Source organism: Tiliqua scincoides, chromosome 1 (assembly GCF_035046505.1).
Source record: "Tiliqua scincoides isolate rTilSci1 chromosome 1, rTilSci1.hap2, whole genome shotgun sequence".
Classification (NCBI taxonomy): Eukaryota; Metazoa; Chordata; class Lepidosauria; order Squamata; family Scincidae; genus Tiliqua; species Tiliqua scincoides.
Window position 1 is genome coordinate 135272796 of NC_089821.1, and position 20977 is coordinate 135293772.

Here is a 20977-nt window from a genome sequence, read left to right on the forward strand (position 1 = left end):
AAAAACTTGTACCTGGAGCTGAGTAAAAGTATAATTGCATAAGGAAACATTGCAACCAATCTTTTGGACAAGTTTCTGGAGGAAAAATCCATTACGGGGTACAAGCCATGATGTGTATGCGCAACCTCCTGATTTTAGAAATGGGTTATGTCAGAATGCCAGATGCAAGGGAGGGCACCAGGATGCAGGTCTCTTGTTATCTGGTGTGCTCCTTGGGGCATTTGGTGGGCCGCTGTGAGATACAGGAAGCTGGACTAGATGGGCCTATGGCCTGATCCAGTGGGGCTGTTCTTATGTTCTTATGGCTCCAGCTTTAAAATAGGACAAGGTTTTAACCTTGAGCTCACAAAGAATGGATGCATGATGCTGGACCTGGGCTTCTTTGTTACAGAGAACTAGCAGCTCCAGGTGAGGACACGGCACCTCTTCTGCATAATACGAAGCCACACCCACCACATTCAGCGGCGACTGATGAAGCATCACAATGCGCATCTGCAACATTTTGAGCACGAGGGGAACTCTCTACTGGATCTGGGTGAAAGTACTTGCTTTACAAACTACTTAAAGTAGAAATGTTCTGAATTTGGAAAAGAAAGCATTTCCGATCACTGCTCCTACTTGCTACACTGCTCTCTTGACACATTAGAATATATTTATTGCTATAACTTGTGTCCTGAAGACATTTGGATAAATTCCACACTTTTTCCATTCTAATGATTCGTTTCCAATCAGCTGTTGACTCCTAGCATAAGCGGTCAAATAGTTTGCTTCTACTGTGGCTTCAGTTCAGGAAGACTGTTGTTGGTGTGCCATCTGGCTGCTACAGAATTGGCAGATGATATATTAATGAATGACAGGAGGGCTGTTCAAATTAACAGTGATAAATGCATTCAACAAAGCACCTGTTTACCACATACAATATTTATATACTTCCATGACATTATTTAGAAACAGCATGACAACTAGAGTGCGTATTTACATAATTGAAATTTATATAAAATGGCTGTTTTTGTGTTCATCTCTCCATTTAGCATAGGCAAAATGTAATGTATGCATCACATTGTCCAAACAAAAAAACAGTAGAAATGACACTGCCAGAATTTTAAACTGATTTGCAAAAAGCAGGAGGGAAGAACTGGATCACTGGTTGGTTAATTTACTCTTGAATGTGTTTCATACACTGTCCAGTTGTGTTTCATTCATAACTTCAGACTTGTTATCGGTAGATAATGTGTAAAGCCTGTGAGAAGGAATAAAGAACCACATTATATGAAACAATTATTCTAGAATAATGACATGGGGTGATCCATGCCTCCCAGCTGCCTGAGCCCCCCCCACAACAGTTTTGTCGTGTACCTGCCAGCCTGCACCATGGAAGGGGTGAGGGTAAGCAAGCAAAGAGGGCAAGCATTGCCCCCATGAATGGGCAGAGGTGCCCTCTTTTGAGAGAGGTGCCCTATTTCCTGGAACTGCAGTGTGTAGCCTCCCTCTGTGGCACTTCTGTTTCTGGTGAAAAAGTGGTGTATGCTGGGAAAACAGTATTAGCATGGATGCAGCACAGATTGTGTGCTGAAAAGAGAGAAGGCTCTAAATTACTGTATTTTTCCCTGCCCACTTGGTGCTTCATAACAGGTTGGAGAGAAGGTTTGGAGCCATAGCAGCATTTTTTTCCCCACCTCCTTTCTCCCTCCAGCAGTGCTAGAGGGGGAAAAAAGAACTGTTGCAATCCTCTTCCAACTTGCTTTGAGCAAATTGTAAGAGGATCAGAGTGCCCAGCTTATTAGCAGGCTGGAGAAGGCAGTGGACAGGCAGGCTGGGATCTCATCTGTTTGTTGCCCCTCATACTCAATCATTTTGTGCAACTATTTCAGGTAACTTCATGGGCAGTCCAGCCCTGAATTGTTATGTAATTTGTACCAAGCATATTATGCTCACATTCATTTCTACCATATCAGTCTTCAAAATCTCTGTACAGCTTTAGAAATTTTTGAGCCAATTTACATGATGACATTGTTCATTTCCAGGAACCCCTCCCCCCCAGTGAATTATCTCAATAATCAGAGGCACATTGAATACAGCTGATGAACATGCATCTGTAAGCCAATGCCCAGATTCACCCTTTTGAGCCACCTATATCTGAATATTTGTGAAAAGATATGTTCTTATGAGAGCTCTTGTGAAGACACTTCTTCTGTAAGTACTGCTGTGCATGCATTTTTACGTTGAGAAAATTAGACACTGGCAATTCTGCATCTGTGTAAACACAAAAGTCCCCAATCACTCAGAATGGGAGAGGGGAAATGTATGTGATTTTAAAAGGAAAAGATGGTTACAGATTAGGAGCACCAAATTTGTCCTGCACCCACAGCTTATTCTTCCCAGCCACACTTTGCTACCAGAAATGTAGGAGGGGGGGGAAGCATTTGGAAGGGAGATTTATCTTTGGGGGAGAAGTCCACAGTCCTCACCCACGTGCCTCTTTTACTGTTAAAACCATCCCTGCTTTCTGCATGATTGGAGGTGCCCCCTACCTAGTTTGGCCCTGAGAGCTCATGTCGTGATGATGGTTTTAGCATCATACGTATTTCAATGTATCTTCACTTTGCCCTTTGTCCGGTTTTTGTGTATTTGAGGGGCATGCATGCTCTGCCTATTTCCTGGAATGTTAATTATGGTGGGGGGAGCAGTTTATCTGAACTATTTGTTGCTAACACTACATTTAAAGTAGTATTAGCAGTGTGTGGAAGGGATGACTCAGGGAAGGGCTCAGTGTGGAAGCAGGGAAGCAGTGTGTGGAAGGGCTCAGATGACTCCCCCCCCATGTGCTTAAGCAAAAAACAAACATAAAATTTAAACCACTCTATTCCATGAAACATGTGGGGCACACATTCCCACTCAAATGCACCTGCCCCCAAAATGGGGGGGGGGGCAGTGGATCAGTATCTTCCGAATTGGCCCAGAGGTAGAGTTTAGTACAAGAGGCCCCTTTTGTCTATATGATAGGCAAAAACACAAATAGCACAAACTGTGCTCTCTTGAGAACAAACCTGGATTTCTTTGAGGTCTTCCTCTTCTGCAGTGGCTTCAGATCACCTTGTCGGCAGCAGGAGGATTTGCAGTCAATGACTTGATAAATAACAGGATTGTACATAGCTGCTGATTTTGCTAGTAAAGTTGGTATCACCGAAACTTTGATGGGAACGGAATCTGGTCTTCCAAATGCTGACCACACGGACACCACGGCATATGGGATCCAGGCAAAAAGAAATCCTGCACAGATCAACATCGCCACCTGGTGAGAAGAAATATTTAGTTAAAAAGTGGGAGGAGAACCTTATTACCAATATTTCATATTACATACATAACTCGTACAGTATGTGCTGCATTATCAGAGGTTTTGACCACTATGAAGTTGTAGTGTAGGGAGTCAAGGTGGAGCTCTAGGAAGCTGGGCTCTAGGGAGTCACAGGGACAGATGTCTCCACTTGCCTACAGGAAGCTAAAACAGATCAAAGGGATAAAGGACTGTTTGTTGAGTAAGGGGGGGAGGGACAGACAAACACTGAATTGTGCACAGCACAAGCACTGGACCATTCCTTGATGTATAGGGGAATGGAGCCAGAGGCCTGTTAAATCTACAGGATGACACAGTTGCTTCTGGATGGTTATGCAATTGGTACTAAATATAGAGGGCTTCGTCATACAGGAAATTTGGCTCCCACTCATTCCAAGTTTGAGGGAGCAATGAGATTAGGTTTAGTGTACAAGGCATACCAGGGTTACTGACAGCTCATAGCCAACAGGAATTACATAAGGCTTTGAAGCAATCCAGCCAGGTCTGCTGCATTGGCACGGTGGACTGGAAGTGTGCAGAAACATTAATATTACTAAGCACAAGTTGCCTGACTGGACTACCAAAAGGAAAGTTAGGCTGAATATGGGAATTAATCCAATTGGGTTGATTCACCCACGTTGGTTTGTTAACTTGTTACAATGTGTTTGGCAGTTTTTGGCAAGCATGCTGCCCCCAGAACAGTTACTTATTTGTGGTCACTGTGGTCCAGTATGTATTTTCCAGGTATGCAGCTCCAGCTCTAAAATTCAGTTGAATCTTAGGAGTAACCAGTGTGGAGTGGTTCAGAAACTATGGCATGTTTTGGAACCGATTCTCTGACCACCCTGCCAGTGATGCACATCCAGTGCCAGGCCTGCTGTGGCATCGGTAGAGGTGTCTGAAAATTGTGTTATTTAGCTTACTCAGAAGTGAGTAAGTCAGAGTTCAGTAAATCTTAGGCTGTAATCCTATCTTACTCACCAGAAACAAACACCTCTAGGTATCAGGCATTACCTGTGGGGTTTGAGCCTGGCTTGATGGGTTCTTCGATGGGCATAACCAGTGCCTGATCTAGTTGACCCCCACACCACTCGTGCCCTTACTTTCAACTGGAAGCACATCTCAGCTAAAATGACCAGGGACAGAAGACTTACCAGTCTTACTGATAAGAGCTAGGTAAGACTTATTGATTTGCTTCCTGTCATTGAATTGTTTCAAAGAGACTTGATAGTCTCATTGATTGATAATCTGGGGGGGGGGGCCTTCACACATTAATGTAGGTACAAGTAGTCATACATTTCATTCAATGCTGGTACAACAGATGAACAGTGAACATGGCTCATTGATCTGTAAAACTGAACCCAAATACAGCCATTCACAGTCAAATGTACCCAGATAGACATTCTGTACACCACAATAAGTAAATAGTTCTATTGTTGGGTCTCCTTGACACATCTTTAGGGAGACAGGGAGAAGCAGGACCAGCTTATAAAGCTGTTTAATAGTGTGAACCACATGAGTAAGTTAGGCTTTGCTTCCTTAGCTCTCACCTTAGGTCAGTGACAGCCCATCTGTGCAGCCCCCTGACATGGGTTTGTGCAGGGTCTGAAGGGGTGGTGGATTCAGGGTGCCTTTCACTACCAATCAGCTGTCACCTTGTCCCACCTGCCGCCAATACAAGCCACACTGATTTGCTTCCTGTTCAGTCAAGTGAGAAACACCTCATTTTGCCATGAAACCTGGAAGTATGGGACTTCCAGTTTCATATACAGCACAAGGCTTCCACACTTCCAGGTTTCACAGGAGCATGGTAAGGATTTTGTTTGTTATAGCACAGTGATGGCAGACCTGAGAAAGCATCAGGCAACATTGTGGTCATACCACTCATTCCTTAGATATAGGTAGTCCACTCTGTTAAGAAAGGGGAAGGGCATTATTAACTCTTTGTTTCAGAGCTTTCTGCTACTGTGTCCCTTAAGCTGTGTCCCTTAACTCAGTGGTTCTCAAACATTTTAGCACCAGGACCCCCTTTGTAGAATGACAATCTGTCAGGACCCACCAGAAGTGATGTCATTAACCTGGAAGTGATGCCATGGCCAGAAGTGACATCATCAGTTTAGGCTTCAAACCTAAGCCGTGATCAGCCAAAGTTCCCATTACACAGCACGCTCCTGCTGTTATTTTGCATAGCTTGGAATTCAAACATTCCAGCTTAGAAGTCAAAGCAGAACACAGACTTGTCCAACCACACAACCTTCTCCAACTACACAACCCTCCTCCCATTTCCAGCATCTCATCTTCCCACCTATTCAGGCAAAGCACCATGTCTCTTTCCCACCAGGAGCCTGCCCTGCCCAGCATCTCTGCATCCTATATTTTCTGCTCTGTATTTTCAATGGCAGCTGAGCTAGGTGCTGTGTGACCCATCTGAAATTGGCTCATAACTCACCTAGTGAGTTTGATTCACAGTTTAAGAAATGCTGCTTTAGCAGCATTTAGTAGCATTCATACAATGTGTATACTGGGCAATCCTATATGAACTGTACCCATAATATTTCACCCATTCTGAGGTGTAGGTGCAAAGTCTTTGATGTCTGCTCATTGTATTTTCCTTGTCTATTGCCCAGATTTTCTTTTTACTTAGCTTTGTGTTCCAGGTACTGCTTCCTTCCAAAATGCTGCACTGAGCTCTCCCCAGCAGGAGGTCTGGTCTAGAGGGTAGAGCCTCCATTTGCCTGAAGATTAACATCCACAAGGTCGCCAGTTCGAGGCCACCGGCACCGTGCGACCTTGAAGCAGCTGGCAAGCTGCAGCTGAGCTGTTCCACCTGCTCGGAGCGTGGGAGGATGGAGGCCAGAATGTTAAACCAGATCGGAGTGTAACACCTTGAATGTGGTGGTTCTTGAAAGAGAGAACCTTCTTTCAATTTGTAAAAATCCCTGCGTGGATTTAATAAGCCTGCCTATGTAAACCGCCTTGAATAAAGTCTTGAATAAAGACCAAGAAAGGCGGTATATAAATACTGTATATTATTATTATTATTATTATTATTATTATTATTATTATTATTATTATCTTTCACTAATCCCTTGCAAAATCCTTTGGGTGCCTCATACCTACCTTTGTCAACTTCATTTCCAGAACATGGGTGTTTTGAATCCTGGTATCATAATGAGCGACTTCTTTGGTAGATGACTTGACCTTTGCTATTATTTTAACATAGGAAAACATTATCACTGCTGTTGGGAGCAGGAGACAAAAAAAAAGAATATTGAGAATAAAAGCCTGTCCAGCCACAGAACCTTGAGCCAGCCACCAGTCCAGTGTACAGGAGGTTCCAAACGGCTCAGGGGCATAGTTCCCCAAACCAGCAAATGGTATCGTTGCCCAAAACGTAGCATAGGACCAGATTATTCCTAAGCAGATAAAAGCATGGTGTCTCTTCAGCCAGGTACCTAGGACAGAATCAGTAATAGGCAAATGTTTAGTGAAAGACACCACCGCAAAACCTGATCTGCCCTCACAGGTACCCTTTAGGTGTTCTCGTAGTGGCGTGAGAGCTGCTTAACTATACCACAGGAAATGGGCAGGGCCCACTTCTAAAAAACCCCAGAAGTGGGCCCCTACTAATAGATAAACAATTTAAGGAGGTTTGGGACTCCCTTCAAGAAGATGCTAGGCATAAATCCTCCCATTTCCATGTGGGAATCTAATATTCCACCATATTTGATCTGCCTCTCTGTTTTAAAGTACTGATAGTCCCAAAGTTGAGATGATCCTACATAATTGCATGTTGCAATGTGCTTCCAACAGCCCTGATCAGGCTATTAAACCAGATAAACTTCAAGTTCCACCATGAGTCATCTTGTCATGGTGCTGATTCCATGGGGAAAACCACACAATGAGGCTTTCTCCACCTATTTCTGGCCTTCCATGCCATGCTTTGCTATGATTCTATGGTACCACTTAACCATTCTTTTCGCCACCAAAGAGGCATTCCCGGGGAGGGGGCAAAGTTTTACAAGGTGCTTCAATGCACCCTGTAAGCTGCCCCTCCCCCTTGCCTTCAAAGCCATTCCAGGCTGTGAGAGCAAAGCAGAGGAGATGTCTCCCTGTTGCTCTTGCCTCTTGGAGTGAGGGGAACAGTGAGGGGAAGAGGCAGTTTACAAGGTCACATCAAAGTGTCTTTCAAAACTTAGCTCTTTGCCTCTCCTCTGAGAATGCCACTGAACCACTAATCCTGCAAGCTGGATGAAATGACTTTTAAACAATGGCGTCACTAGGGTTCACATAACCTGATGCGAGAAGCCAGCGCGTCACCTCATGCAGTGGGTGGGGCAGCACCCCTGGTGGTGGGCGTGGTGATCTACCATCACCCTGCCCCCACTGGTTTTTTGGCTGTAACTTTTGATAGAATAAAGATATTTCAATGCGGTTTATTTCATTGCATTCTGCATGAAATTGCACATTGATTGATATAAAACAGGGGTGCCCAAACCCCGGCCCTGGGGCCACATGCGGCCCTCAAGGACTCCCAGTCAGGCCCACAGGGAGACCCCAGTCTCCAATGAGCCTTTGGTCCTCTGGAGACTTGCTGGAGCCCGTGTTGGCCCAACGCAACTGCTCTCAGCATGATGGCCAATTGTTCAACCTATTGTGTGAGCTGTGGGACGAGGGCTCCCTCCACTGCTTGCTGTTTCATGTCTGTGATGCAGCAGTGGCAGCAAAGGAAAGGCTGGCCTTGCTTTGTGCAAGGCCTTTTATAGGCCTTGAGTTATTTAAAGACCTTCATTCATTCATATAAGTTCAGTCTCTAATATATTCATTTATGTAAATTTATTCAAATTTGAAATGTAAATTAATTATTTTCTTTCCTGGCCCCCAACACAGTGTCAGAGTGATGATGTGACCCTCTTGCCAAAAAGTTTAGACACCTCTGATATATAATATAATGGTATTCTTACAAACTGATTTTAGTGATTTTGGGCACTAGTGGTGTCACCCTCTTCAGGGTGCTCCTTGTTGCAGCAGTTCTCAAACTTTTAGCACCAGGACCCACTTTTTAGAATGACAATCTGTCCAGGACCCACCAGAAGTGATGTTATGGCCAGAAGTCACATCATAAAGCAAATTAAAATAAATAATTATAAATTAAACGTAAAGCAAATAATTAAATAAGGGGAAGCCAGCCCACCAATTGAATTTTCTCTGTAGCCTGCCTGCAATAACAACCCCCCCAAAAAGGAAGAAAACTGAAATAAATTTTTCTACCCTACCCAATACCCAGTTCAGTTTAAGTTGTTATATTTCAAACATAACACTATCAGGACCCACCTGCCTTTACAAGTCTAAAACAGAAAAAAATTCACCTTGCCCTGTCAAGCTTCTGTTTCATTCTTTTGGGGGGGGGGGGTCCTGACTTCTGGAACATTTGTTGAGCTCCAGTTTCATCAGATCAGGACCATTCTGTGGCCTCACATTCCCCTTTGCCTGACCTGCCCAGGAGCCAAGGCACACTTGCTTACTCATGAGTAAATGCAACCATGTGTCTTGGTTTTGCTTTCCATACATTCACCAGCTTGGAGGAAGGGACCTCCTTCTCAGGTGTTTTTGGATCAGGACCATCCTGGTGTCATTGGATTTTTCTCAGCCTGCCCTTTCCAATGGACTAAGGCAAGTTAGCCTATTCGCGAGTAAATGCACGCTATGGCTCAGTTTCGCCTTCCATAGGGATCCTTGCATTTTTTGTTTTGCATTGTTTGGCAATAACTTTGGACAGAAAGGAGATATTTCACTTTTTATTGCATTCAGCTGTAAATTCTGCATCCAACGGTGTATAACATGATGGTATTATTCCCAACTACTGCAATTTTAGCGTGTGTGCATCACCCCCCTTGCATGTCACCCAGTGCGGTCTGCACCACCTGACCCTCCTAGTGATGCCACTGCCTTTAAATGACTCACAGCCATTCAGGGCCAGCTGATGTTCTAGTGCAGGGATGTCAAACATAATGCCTAGGGCTGGATACAACCCACTGAAGCTCTTTATTTGGCCCTTAGGCTCTCCCAGCACCACCATCAGTTGCTTTTAGCTGCTGAGTTGTGCTGAAGTGTCACTGCTGACAGGGCAGCCTGCATGATAATTCATATCTTGAAAATATGGTCAAGATTTGTTTATTTTCTCTTCTGTCATTTACAGTCGATGAGTTCCTAAGTGAGAAAAAGTGCTTATTTCCAGTCATGACTTGTTTAATGACATTACTTCCAGCCCTCAGAATGCATAATGAATGCTATTTTGGCCTGCTGTGTGAAATGGGTTTGACATCCCTGTTCTAGTGCATCTTCCAGTGGTTGCTGATTGCTGTAAACAGTCAGTGCTAGTTGTAAAAGGTGCTCTGACAATATGCTCAGTAGTGCACTGCTAGTCTCTGTGTCCTGAGGGGTTGGAGGAAAGGTCACAGCTTTTTCACCTTTTCAGGTAAGGTTTTTAGTGGACAATTAAAGCTACTGAGCTTTATGTGACATGCTTGGTAGCTATTGCGGAATGTTCATAACTGTAAGTCATTTTAATGTACTTCTTTGATTTCAGTTGTAAACGAACAGGAGGAGATGGAGGCAAAAAAGAGTTAGCATTTGCACAAAGCAATGAAGATAGAGGGGCTAAAACTCTAATATGCTGGAAAGATGGTCACAATTGAGAGGAAAAGGAAGGAGTGCTTCCTGTATCTATAATGCTAGTTTAAAAAAAAAAAAAGCTTTTAAAACACTGTGCAATTTATTATACAGCATTATGCATTTTTGATTTCCTCTCATGCAAGGACTGTGTAGTGGTTCAGGAGTTGGGCTTTGACTTGGAGGATCCAGGTTCAAATCCCTGGTCAGCCAGGAAGTGTCCTGGTTGACCTGGGGCTAGTCACTCTGTCTCAGCCTCACCAACATTACAGGATTGTTGTGAGGAGTTTTTAAAGGTGGTTTGAAAATGTGAAAAATAAATAAAAAATACTGGATGCTAAGAAATGAAATCTTGTTCCTCTACTTCTTTTCATCTCATTTTTCCATGTAACTGTATCCCTTATTGAGCCCATAATTACCCAAAATTCTAGTTATTCAGATTTCTATCCTATCCAACTTTCCAGTGCTGATGTAGCCACAATGCAGCCCTGAGGTAAGCAAACAAATGTTCCTTTACTCCCACAACTGCAGAACTCATTGGTCCTGCTACAACAGTGCTGGATAGGATGAGTTGTGTATTCAAATATCTAAATACTCAAAATAGATTTGGACTACCAAATGTTTCCTAGGTTAGCCTAACAGGCATAGAGATTTTCTTCTTAATTCAAGAGAAAAGGGCCCTATAGTTCTTGAATGAAATCTGCTACTGATTTTTATGAGAATAGAAACTGACTAGCCTTTAGCTAAGGAAAAAAGGAATAAAAGAGCAGTATCACTCCTCTGCCGTGTTTAGCTTACCATAAGATAAATGGCAGATTTTGAAATATCGATCCAGACTGACTGCTGTCATTGTAATAAGACTTGCAATCCCAAAAAAGAAACCAGCCCATCCATACCAACGGCAGACACTCCAGCCAAAAATCCATCGGTGAGAGAAGGCAGCTATTATACTGAAGGGCTTTCCAACCACTATGAATTAAAACACAGGAAAGCAAGTTCTTTGAAGCACAGCTACTTTCACAGCAATATTTCTTTAAATCATGAAATACACTCCTTCATGCAGTGTGCAAAATAATTGAATTGTATGTGGAAATTATGTAAGGAAGGCCGTAGCTGTTGAACATAATATCTTTTATGTAAGATAAGCTTGACAAGTCTGAAATTCAGTAAAAGCCTTTTGAAACCTTGATGATGTAATTTGGGGAAATTAGTGGTAACAAATTTTTTTTTTTAAATAAGAAAAGCATACTACGTTCAAAAAATCTAAGTTGCCAGTTTTTATACCCCATAGTCTGACTGCTATGTTAGAAAATGGCCACCCTTTTTCATAGATTGATATGGAAGGTGATGATGAGGAACACAAACAAATTGGAGGCAACCAGGTATTCGTGCAAGGCATGGAATTTTGAAGGAGCTGATATCAGCTGCAGGCTTATAAGTCAGAGGGTCTGGAGTTGCTGCTTCTGGCCATGTTTTCATAAACAAAATTGTTTTTGGACAAAAAAACAAAGTTGGAACAAAGTTATGGAACAAAAGTTATGGAACAAAGTTATGGAACAAAAAAAACAAAGTTTTTTTTAAGTTTTGTTTTTCCATAAACAAAATTTTTTATGGAACAAAAAAAACAAAGTTATGGAACAAAAGTTATGGAACCAAAAAAAAAGGTTGTTTTTTTTTACAATAATAAAAGCATACTACATTCAAAAAATCTAAGTTGCCAGTTTTTATACCCCATAGTCTGACTGGAGTCCCTGAGGCAGTTCATGGCTGAACACAGTCATGTTCTGGCAACTCCTGCGACGCCGCTGGAACCAACCATATTGGCCTCTGTCTTTCCATTGGACTATTTCAGCGACGTGGAGAGGGGGGATTTGCTGCATGGGTAACAGCCTATCCTCCATATCTACTTTACCCAGGCTTCGCGCACTGGAGAGGACACTCTGTTCCAGAAGCACCATTCAGAGCGCGATATCATAGTCTTCCGAGACTGAAGGATGCCAACATGTTAGAAAATGGCCACCCTTTTTCATAGATTGATATGGAAGGTGATGATGAGGAATACAAACAAATTGGAGGCAACCAGGTATTCGTGCAAGGGCCATATCAATTTTGAAGGAGCTGATATCAGCTGCAGTCTTATAAGTCAGAGGTTCTGGAGTTGCTGCTTCTGGCCATGTTTCCATAAACAAAATTGACACATTTCTACATATAACCAACATTCCTTGCAATAAAATTGGGGGCGCCTGTAGCCAGTGGCGTAGCTAGGTCATTTGTCACCCAGGGCCCATACATTATAGTCACCCCCATTAATTAATTCACATTTTTATACCACCCTTCCTCTAAGGCAGTGTTTCTCAAGTAACTCTTTGTGGGGGAGGAGCTAGGGCAGCGACATGTTTGCCAGGATCATGTCTGTATGGGGGACAGGGGGGTGTTTTTCACTTACGTTAAGAAGGTTGAGCTGCAGAAGGTGCGGGAAGCCCTGTACAGCCCTCTGCAGTGCCTCCTGAGGCTTGGAACATTTGTTAATAGCAGGCGCAAAGCACCTCCTGCAAAATGGAAGTGCTTTGCGCCTACTTTTTCTGCATGTTTCAAGACTTGGGGAGCTCTGCAGAGGGCTGCGCAGGGCTTCCCGCAACTTCTGCAGCCCTACCTTCATAATGTAAGTGAAAAACACCCCCCCTCACTGACATGATCCTGGGGATTGCTTATCTATCTCTCCCCCTCCCCCACCCCTTAAAGGGACAGGGGAACATTTACACAAACTGGTGGGTCGTGACCCACCAGTTAGAGAACCACTGCTCTAAGGAGTTTAGGGTGGTGTGCAAGGATCCTCCCTTTATTTTGTCCTCACAACAACCCTGTGAGGTAGGTGAGACTGAGAGATAGTAATCGTTATGACATTAAATGAATAATAATAATAATAATGGCCAGAAAATTAAATAAGGGGAAGTCAGCCCTGTTCCACCAAGTGAATTTACACTGTAGCCTGCCTGCAAAAATACCCCTTCCCCAGTGAGTGGAGATTCACTCAAAAAGTCAGTGCGATTTTCAGCCTTCGCCAGTGCCCAGTTCAATGTAAGTTCTTATATTTAAACCATATCACTATCAAGACCCACTCTTTTACAAGTATAAAAGAGAGAAAATTGACCAAGCCTCTGTTTTATTCTTTTCATTGGGGGAGGGGAGGAAAGCTGCCTTCTGGAGCATTTTTTAGTTCCACTTTCAGCAGATTGGGACCATGCTGCTAGCCTTGCATTCCCCTTTGCCCAACTTTACCATGAGCCAACGCACATTTGTTTACTCACAAGTAAACACAGCTATGTGGCTTAGTTTCGCTTTCTATAGGGCTCAATACATTAGCAGATTGGAGGGAGGGACTTCCTTCCTGGGTGTTTTTTTAGGGGCTGCGTTCATTTGATCAGGACCATTCTGATGTCCTCTCAGAGATTCCTCTGAGCCTGCCCTTTCTGATGTACTAAGGCAGGATCGCCTACTCATGAGTAAACATGCAATATGGCCCAGTTTCTCTATCTATAGGGCTCCAAGCATTTGTGGTTTTTCAGTTTTTTAGCAATAACTTTTGATAGAAAGGAGATACTTCATGCCGGTGTTTTTTCATTCCATTCTGCTGGAAATTCTGCATCCAATGGTGTATAGCATAATGGTATTATTCCTATCCACTGCGACTTTAGTGATTTTGGTCATTTGTGATGTCACCCCCACCAAGGTGAACCTAGGGCAAACCACCCCCCCCGCCCCTCGCTAGCTACGCCACTGCCTGTAGTGATGCTGATGTCCTGATACTTTTACATGCATACTTAGACAGATCAGGAACACATACTCAAAGCAGACAGACTGACGTACGGAAAGACTAGTGGGAAGCCAAGAAAGATTGCTCATGTGTGATCCAACTTGGTACTTAGGAAAACAGAGGCTCAGACAGTAGGATATGTGATGGGAACATGAAACCTAACTGACCAAGTTACTCTAATTATACTTGCCAGAGGAACAGGATGACCAGTCCAGTATCTGTTTCCCCTAGTCATTTGTACTATTAGGACTGTGTTGCTTTACACTTTTTTAACCTCTATTATTTTAAATAATCTTCTCAATAAAGTAGGTATTCCTGTAATTGTGTTACATTTTGGATCGGACTCCTTTTTTTCTTCAATACCAGGTGAGTGCACCATAGGCAACTGTTAAAAGATCCCTTAACATACCTGTTCCAGGATGCATGTGTCCTACTACAGTTATGGTAACAGCTGTTTCACTACAATAAAGAACCTGAGGAAATTATTAATGAAATCATCCATGAGAACAGAAAGTGATATGAGTAATCAAGTGGCAATTCTCCACTAATCCCCCAGCCAGGATCAGTACGAAGTTCTAAAACTGCAAGCAACAACACTGAAGCTGCCAGGAATATTTGCTAAATGAATTACATTAGAAAAGACTCTTGACCATGAGGACAGACATTACTAATTAGCATGTTACTCTATTTGAATTCTATTGACAATTAGGACTGCTGCTTCTTGTGACAGCATCAACCCCATCCTGAACTGCCCAATCCTGAGCTGCCCGGGGCACTGAGGCTCGGCGGCATCAAGAAGGGCTACCGCCAGATCCTGCAAGCCCTGGGCTACTGTGGGAGGCTCTCCCAGGTAAGGTAAGCAGCCCCGCAGTGGGTCAGCGGTAAGGTAAAGGCACTCATATAGGGTGCACGGTAAACCAAAAGGTCGGCAGTAAGGTAAAGGCACTTGTGTAGGGCGTGCAGCCCTACACGAGTGCCTTGGATCCTGCGGAGCAGAACTCCGTAGACCTGCCTCCCCCAGGCACACCTCCAGCCCATCCCCATCCCCACGTCACACCTCCCTGTCATGCCTCCTCCCCGCCCTCTCTCTGCCCCCACTGGCCTCCCCCTGTGCTGCGGCTCGGCCATCCAGGAGACCGCCGAGCTGAGGAAGCTGGGCAGCTGCCCTGCGCTAGCCCAGCACCTGCCAGCGTGGAGCTAGCACGGGCAGGAGCCCAGCGGTGAGGCTCACAAATGTGCCTTACGGCACATTTGCAACAGTGCTTGGTGGCACAGAACTGTGCCGCCGAGCACAGGATTTGACTCTTGAGTCTACTGGTGCTTCAAAGGGGAACCAAGGGTTTGAATTTCAACACCTCTGTAGTTAAATTACCTGAAATCCCCAGGTCACACACTGCTAAATTGACTGTCATTATCTCAGCAGGCTTCAATTTCTTTTTTCGTTGTAGAGACATATAAATAACATATCCGTTGCCTAAAGTTGACAAGATTCCTGTAATAAAATATTAAACAAAAATAGTGTCACAGTGTATATTGAGAAGAAACTCCCTGAGGTTCTACCTGAAGTTTGAATAACCTTGGTAGGATCTCCATTCTTGTACCATCCTTCCATCCAGTGTGTCAAGACACAAGAGAATTAAATAAAGTAACAGTTAACAGCCAAACAACATGTTCATGATATTCCTGGAGGAGGTGCTTGCTAACATTGTCCTAATGTGTCCTGCACATTGATGTGCAGAGGAAAGGGAACCCAATGACTCAATTGCGTCATTTATTTCAAACAACAGCCTTGTGTGTGGAGTTAAGTGTTTCACTAAAGGGGGTAAGGAGAACTTTTCAGAAGGTCAATTCTGACACCCATTTACACCTTTTGCAAGGAAAGCAGCTAAATATTTTCTGCCCTACAGTAGGTCCCAGGGGGGAAAAGGGGGAGAATTTTACTCACCTGGGGAGACAGGAAAGATGCACTTTAATGTTGTGGCTAGTTAGCATGGCAACTTCTCCCCCAGTTTTCTGGGGTCTTCTTGCATTGGTTTTCAGATTGCGTGCTCCTCTAGAATAAGGAGTCACTTCTCATTCCTTTTCCTATGTAAACTGCTTTGAGAATGTGCTTTGTTGAAAGGTGAAATATAAATATTGTAAGTAGTACAGATAATAATTGTCCACAGCAAACAACTGTGCTGTTCTGCGTAGGTCATTCCCACTGACCTTTTGAAACTCTGGCCCTTCCTATGCAGGAGACTGAGGGCCCAGTCCTAACCAGTGTGTGCTGGCTTACCGCCAGCATGCACTGTCACTGCCCGGTGGGGCTAGCGCTGGTGGAGCACCAGAGATCTGCCGCTTGGCAGTCACGTGGACTGCTGGGCAGTGGAGAGGTAGGTGGGGTCATGGGGGGAGGTGGGGAGGAGGCGTTCCGGTGCGGGAAGAGGCGGAGGGAGGGTGGGGAGAAGGCATGCCACGGGAGGGAGCTGAGCAGGAGGGAGACGGGACCAGTGGAGCTTTGCTCCACCAGATCCTGAGCCTCTGTGTTGGGCTGTTCACCTGACACAGAAGCTCTGAATTCTATGCCAACCCTCAGGTCTTCATAGAATTGAGTAGCCCCACTGTGGGGTTACTTGCCTCTCCCAAGGAGACAGTGGAGGCTGCGTGGGGTGTGCTGGATGCAGCGGCAGCCATTTTCGGCACCACTGCAACCCTGTGCCAGGCAGCTCAGGATTGGGCTGCCCAAAAAGCCCATGTAGGCAGGGAGGGAGGAGAGACAAGCTTTCCTGCAATAGTCTGTAGTATCAAGCTGTCCTGAATTAGAATATAAGCCAGTTCTTTTTTCTCAATAGGTAATTTCTGCTTCCCCGTATACACATACCTTTTTGGCAATATTAAATATGTGCTTTATAATAGCTATTAATTACTACTATTTAGAACATTTATTCTACCCATTAACAAAAAAGAGTTCTTAAAGACTCGTCTCTGCACAGGCAAGGAAACACAGCAAACGTTTACAGGTTGGGGATCCCTTATCAGAAGTGCTTGGGACCAGAAGTGTTTTGGATAATGGATTTATTCCATATTTTGGAATACTTTCATAGACATAATGAGAGATCTTGGGGATGGGGTTCAAGTCTAAACACAAAATTTATGTTTCATATACCCCTTATACATATAGCCTGAAGGTAATTTAAACAAAAATTTTATCAATTTCATGCATGAAACACAGTTTGTGACTTTATTTCTTTAGGCAAAAGAGTGAAAAAAAAGAAAATGATGTTGGTGTTCGAAAAAAGTTATTCATTTCAGCACTGCATAAAACTGGCAATGATAGCAGTGGCTCAGAAAATTTATCTAGTAGGACTTCTTCAGTTTCTAATGTACAATGGGTCAGGTTTAAAAACTAGGGGTGACTTCCAGGCAGGTAGGTCTGTGTTCACTTATTAAATGGCTGTTTGTGATGCATCTTTGAAACAAAACTAATTCAGTCAAGAGAAAGTTCAAATTTCTGGCTGGAACTGATGCCCCAAAGTTCAAGAGCAGATTTCTCCCCTTGTATCTTCAGATCCTTCAAAGTGGAATTAACTGGGGGCCAAACTACATTTTAAATATATGGTTAGGCTCTTATGAGTGCCATTCATTGCTGCAGGGATGTATGTGCGTGCATGTGGGAACACACATTCTGGATTCAGAGTGCATCAGGACTGAAGGAAGGCATTCAGTCCTACACATGGTACACAAGGAAGTGATACAACTCATGTAAGAAAACAGATCTACACAGGATTCCACACAGCTTGCATCTCCTATATAATGAGTCCCCTGATGCTGTTCATGCAAGATTAAGGGAACACATCACTACAGCCCCAGTCCAAGTCATGGCTACATGGTATACTAATCATGCACACATAAGCAAGGTGACCTGGTTTAAGCAAGATGCCTGAAAAACGGAATGTACCTTTTTCTTTTGTGGTTCATCATGCTTAAAATGGGCCTGAGAGAAACAGAGAGATGAGGGAAGCATAATACACAGCAACAGCAGAATACTTTGTATTTGGCACGGTGACTTTCTCCTCCTCGCCCTGAGACACTTCTTTCTTTTTAAAGAAAATCCCAATTTCCCTCCCTCCCTTATAAACTTCGAATCAGTGTTCACTGACTGAAGGAAGCCTGCTCTGAGCCCAAGCAGTCTTAACAGCAACTGTTATCCCAATACACTTCATTTTCACTGTCGCACACATTCGCAAGATGCATCTCACTCCTGTGACAGATAGCAGGGACTGACCAACGCTGCATGCTCGCTGAAATAATTCATGAATCTTACCAATTAACAATAAATAAATTCCAGCTACTATGTCAGCTTCTTTTGAGAGTTTTGATGTAAAAGGGTCATCATCTTGTTGGTGATGAAGGAGATATTCATCCTGGGAGGAAATATTTTTATTTGATTCCATTCTGGTTATGTAAAGTTTAGTATCTGAAAAGCAAAGCTGTATAATTATTCATCACGCTTGGTGCAGTGTTTACCAAATTTAAAACCTTGCCATACAAGGGTAAAACCATATAAGAATTCTTATAAATCCATATAAGGATTCTGGGTAATATCAACTCTCCCCTATTTCATGAATGCTTTTCACAGGATCTTGTTTTTGTTTGTTTGTTTGTTTTTAATTTAGCTGATTAACAGACCAATTCTACTCCTAATCCTTTCCAGCACGCATGCAGCCATTCCAACATGGCATGTTTATGATTTTCATAGCAAACGTGATTGCTATACTTATTGCAGGGAAGTAAAGAAGCAAAATAAATGAACATATTACTTTTCTTGTGCCAACTGTTTTGGATAAAAGCTAGCAAACATTCAAACTAAAGTCAAGGATAGGGGACAGGCAGCCCAATCCTCAGCTGCCATGTGTGCAGGGTTGCAGTGGCTTTGAAAATGACTGCCGCTGCATCCTGCGCACTCAGCAGGTAGCGTCCGGAGAAGGGGACTTCCTTCCCTTCCTCTGGGTAAAGCGAGTCACACAATGGGGCTACAGACCCTATGGTGATCCAAGGGTCGGTGTAAAATTAAGAACCTCCATGTCTGAAGGGCAGCAGCCTGATGTGGCTCAGGATCCAGCGGAGCTTTGCTCCACCAGTCCCGCCTCCCACCCACCCGCTCCCTCCCTACCCTAGAACACCTCCTCCCTGCCTCCCCCCATGTCCCTACCTACCTCTCTGCTGCCCAGCTGTCCACATACCACCGAGCGGCAGAGCACTGATGCTCCACTGGTGCTAGCCCAGCACCGGTCAGTGCTGAGCTAGCATGGTACTCCACCGGCACCGAGGGCTGCAAACATGCCTTATGGCATGTTTGTGACAGTGTGCGCCAGCGGTGAGCTGGCACACACGCCACAGGGTTGCCATAGGAGGCAAGGGATGAAAGTGAGCAAGAAAATAAGATCATAAATAGGACACCCCCATGATAAACTGCACTCTAGAACTATGCTTTCCAAATCAATGTATTATATCAAGTCCAACAGAAGAGAAATGGGAGAAAGAAATCTGCTGCTGCTTTCCAAAAAGAAAGGGTGACATGAAGGCTTTGTCTGCTGGCTATGATCTTCCTCCCTTTACAACAGGAAAGGCCCTTGCTTGAAGCAAGTCACAATCTAAAACAGACTGGAGAGAAAAAAATAGAGGAAGGGGCAGGGATGGTGCCAGGGTAACTGGGGAAGAATGTGGGATTATTCCATACAGACATATTTTTAGCTGCAGTAAGGCAAAGTGTCTGGGAAGAGATGTCTGGGAAGAAATGAGGGGAGAAGTATTTCGTAGCTAATGCTCACAAACCATTTCCTGCTCTCTGCTTTCCTTTTTACTGGGTCAGCAAATGAACAGGGAGGAAACTAGTAGTTCTGTCTGCTGCCACCATCCCAGGCTAAGTCATGGGGGCAGACGTCCTGCAGCCCTACAGACATGGTCAAAAAAATGGTCCATTAAAAACCTCAAGAAAAAAGAAACAAAGTGGGTAAGAGGCAGAGAGAAATACAAAAGCAAGTCTGAACTTGGCTAGATGGACACAAAAGATGGCTTGACCAAATTAGATGTAGTAACTACTAATCTCCAGAGGAGGAAGCTGAGTACACAAGAGGAAGGCACACAAAATCAACAAGTCTAGGAAGGGTCAAGGAATGATTTGTTTAGAGTGGGGGAGACAATGTCATGCTTGAATGCAGGAGGGAAGAAGAAAGGTTGATAATGCGGTGGAGAGCGCAGGGTAATGGCAGGGTAGATGGTAAGTAGGAGCAAAAAGGATCTAGGGGCATGTAGAGGATCTAGGGGCATGTTAGATGAGGACAACATGAGAGTCATCAAGTGAGACAGGAGGCAAAGGAGAAAGGGTTGAGGGAGGTGAGGGAAGAGAGAGAACCAGAAAAAGACTGGAGAAGATGGATTCCATTTTGGCATTGAAATAGAAGGCAGAGTGAGAAGGACAGTGAGAAGGGTGGTGGTAGCCATAAGATAGCTTCAAAATGAAGAGAAGAGGCACTGAGCATTTCTAGAGTTGATGTGGATAATAAAACAGTAACTGTGTTTGGTGAGGTATGAGGCAGATGAGAAAGATGAAGTGGATGTAGTCAACCATTCTTTAATTGCCCTCCAAAGGCTGCATGAGAGCACCAATGAAACGGCTAAAGGATGAGAGAAATCACAGATGGGGATGTGGTAATACCCTATAGGCTATACCCTACTGCAGCCTCGTTCCATTTTGCAAATGCTTGCATTTTGCAGAGGTCTTTTTTTTTAATCCTTCTGCATCCTCTATTTCTCCTCTAGTTCTATTTTGAAAATGTTTGGCAGAGATCTGGTTTTTTAAACACCAAAGATGTCATCTTCATTTCCATTTGAAACAAAGTCCCAGGCTACAACTCAGTGCACCATTCCTTAATAAGAACACCCATGGAAAGCAATGGGTTTGCTTCTGAGTAGATAGGGTTGCAACTATGTGCAGCTGCACTTACAGTAATTCTTTGTTGCTTATCTTTCTGCTGTGAATTGAATTGCACACTACCAGTTATGTGTTATAAGCTGCATGTTATTTGTTGAGCCTCTGACTTAACACCTTAATGGTGTTTGATTCATGGTTCTCCTGCAGTGGTTCCCAACCTTTCTCACTTGCATACCCCTTG

General features: G+C 43.8%; 1 protein-coding gene across 1 annotated transcript; it reads right to left on the reverse strand.

The window, feature by feature from the left end:
- Nucleotides 1–1162: 1162 nt before the first annotated feature.
- On the reverse strand, nt 1163–18280 carry OPN5 (opsin 5). Its single transcript, XM_066639379.1, has 6 exons — nt 18127–18280; nt 15193–15312; nt 10805–10975; nt 6455–6789; nt 3048–3292; nt 1163–1240 (listed from the first exon to the last, which is right to left on the reverse strand). The coding sequence occupies exons 1-6, from the start codon at nt 18254–18256 to the stop codon at nt 1174–1176; spliced, it is 1068 nt and encodes a 355-aa protein (XP_066495476.1). The 5' UTR covers nt 18257–18280; the 3' UTR covers nt 1163–1173.
- Between the last annotated feature and the right edge of the window lie 2697 nt (nt 18281–20977).

Coding starts and splice junctions, on each gene's coding strand:
- OPN5 (XM_066639379.1), bottom strand. CDS start 18,256: ATGGAATCAAATAAAAATATTTCCTCCCAGGATGAATATCTCCTTCAT. Junction 10,976..15,192: donor GTGTGACCTGGGGATTTCAG/GTAATTTAACTA, acceptor TTTAATTCATAG/TGGTTGGAAAGCCCTTCAGT. Junction 3,293..6,454: donor TGGAAATGAAGTTGACAAAG/GTAGGTATGAGG, acceptor TCTTCTCACCAG/GTGGCGATGTTGATCTGTGC.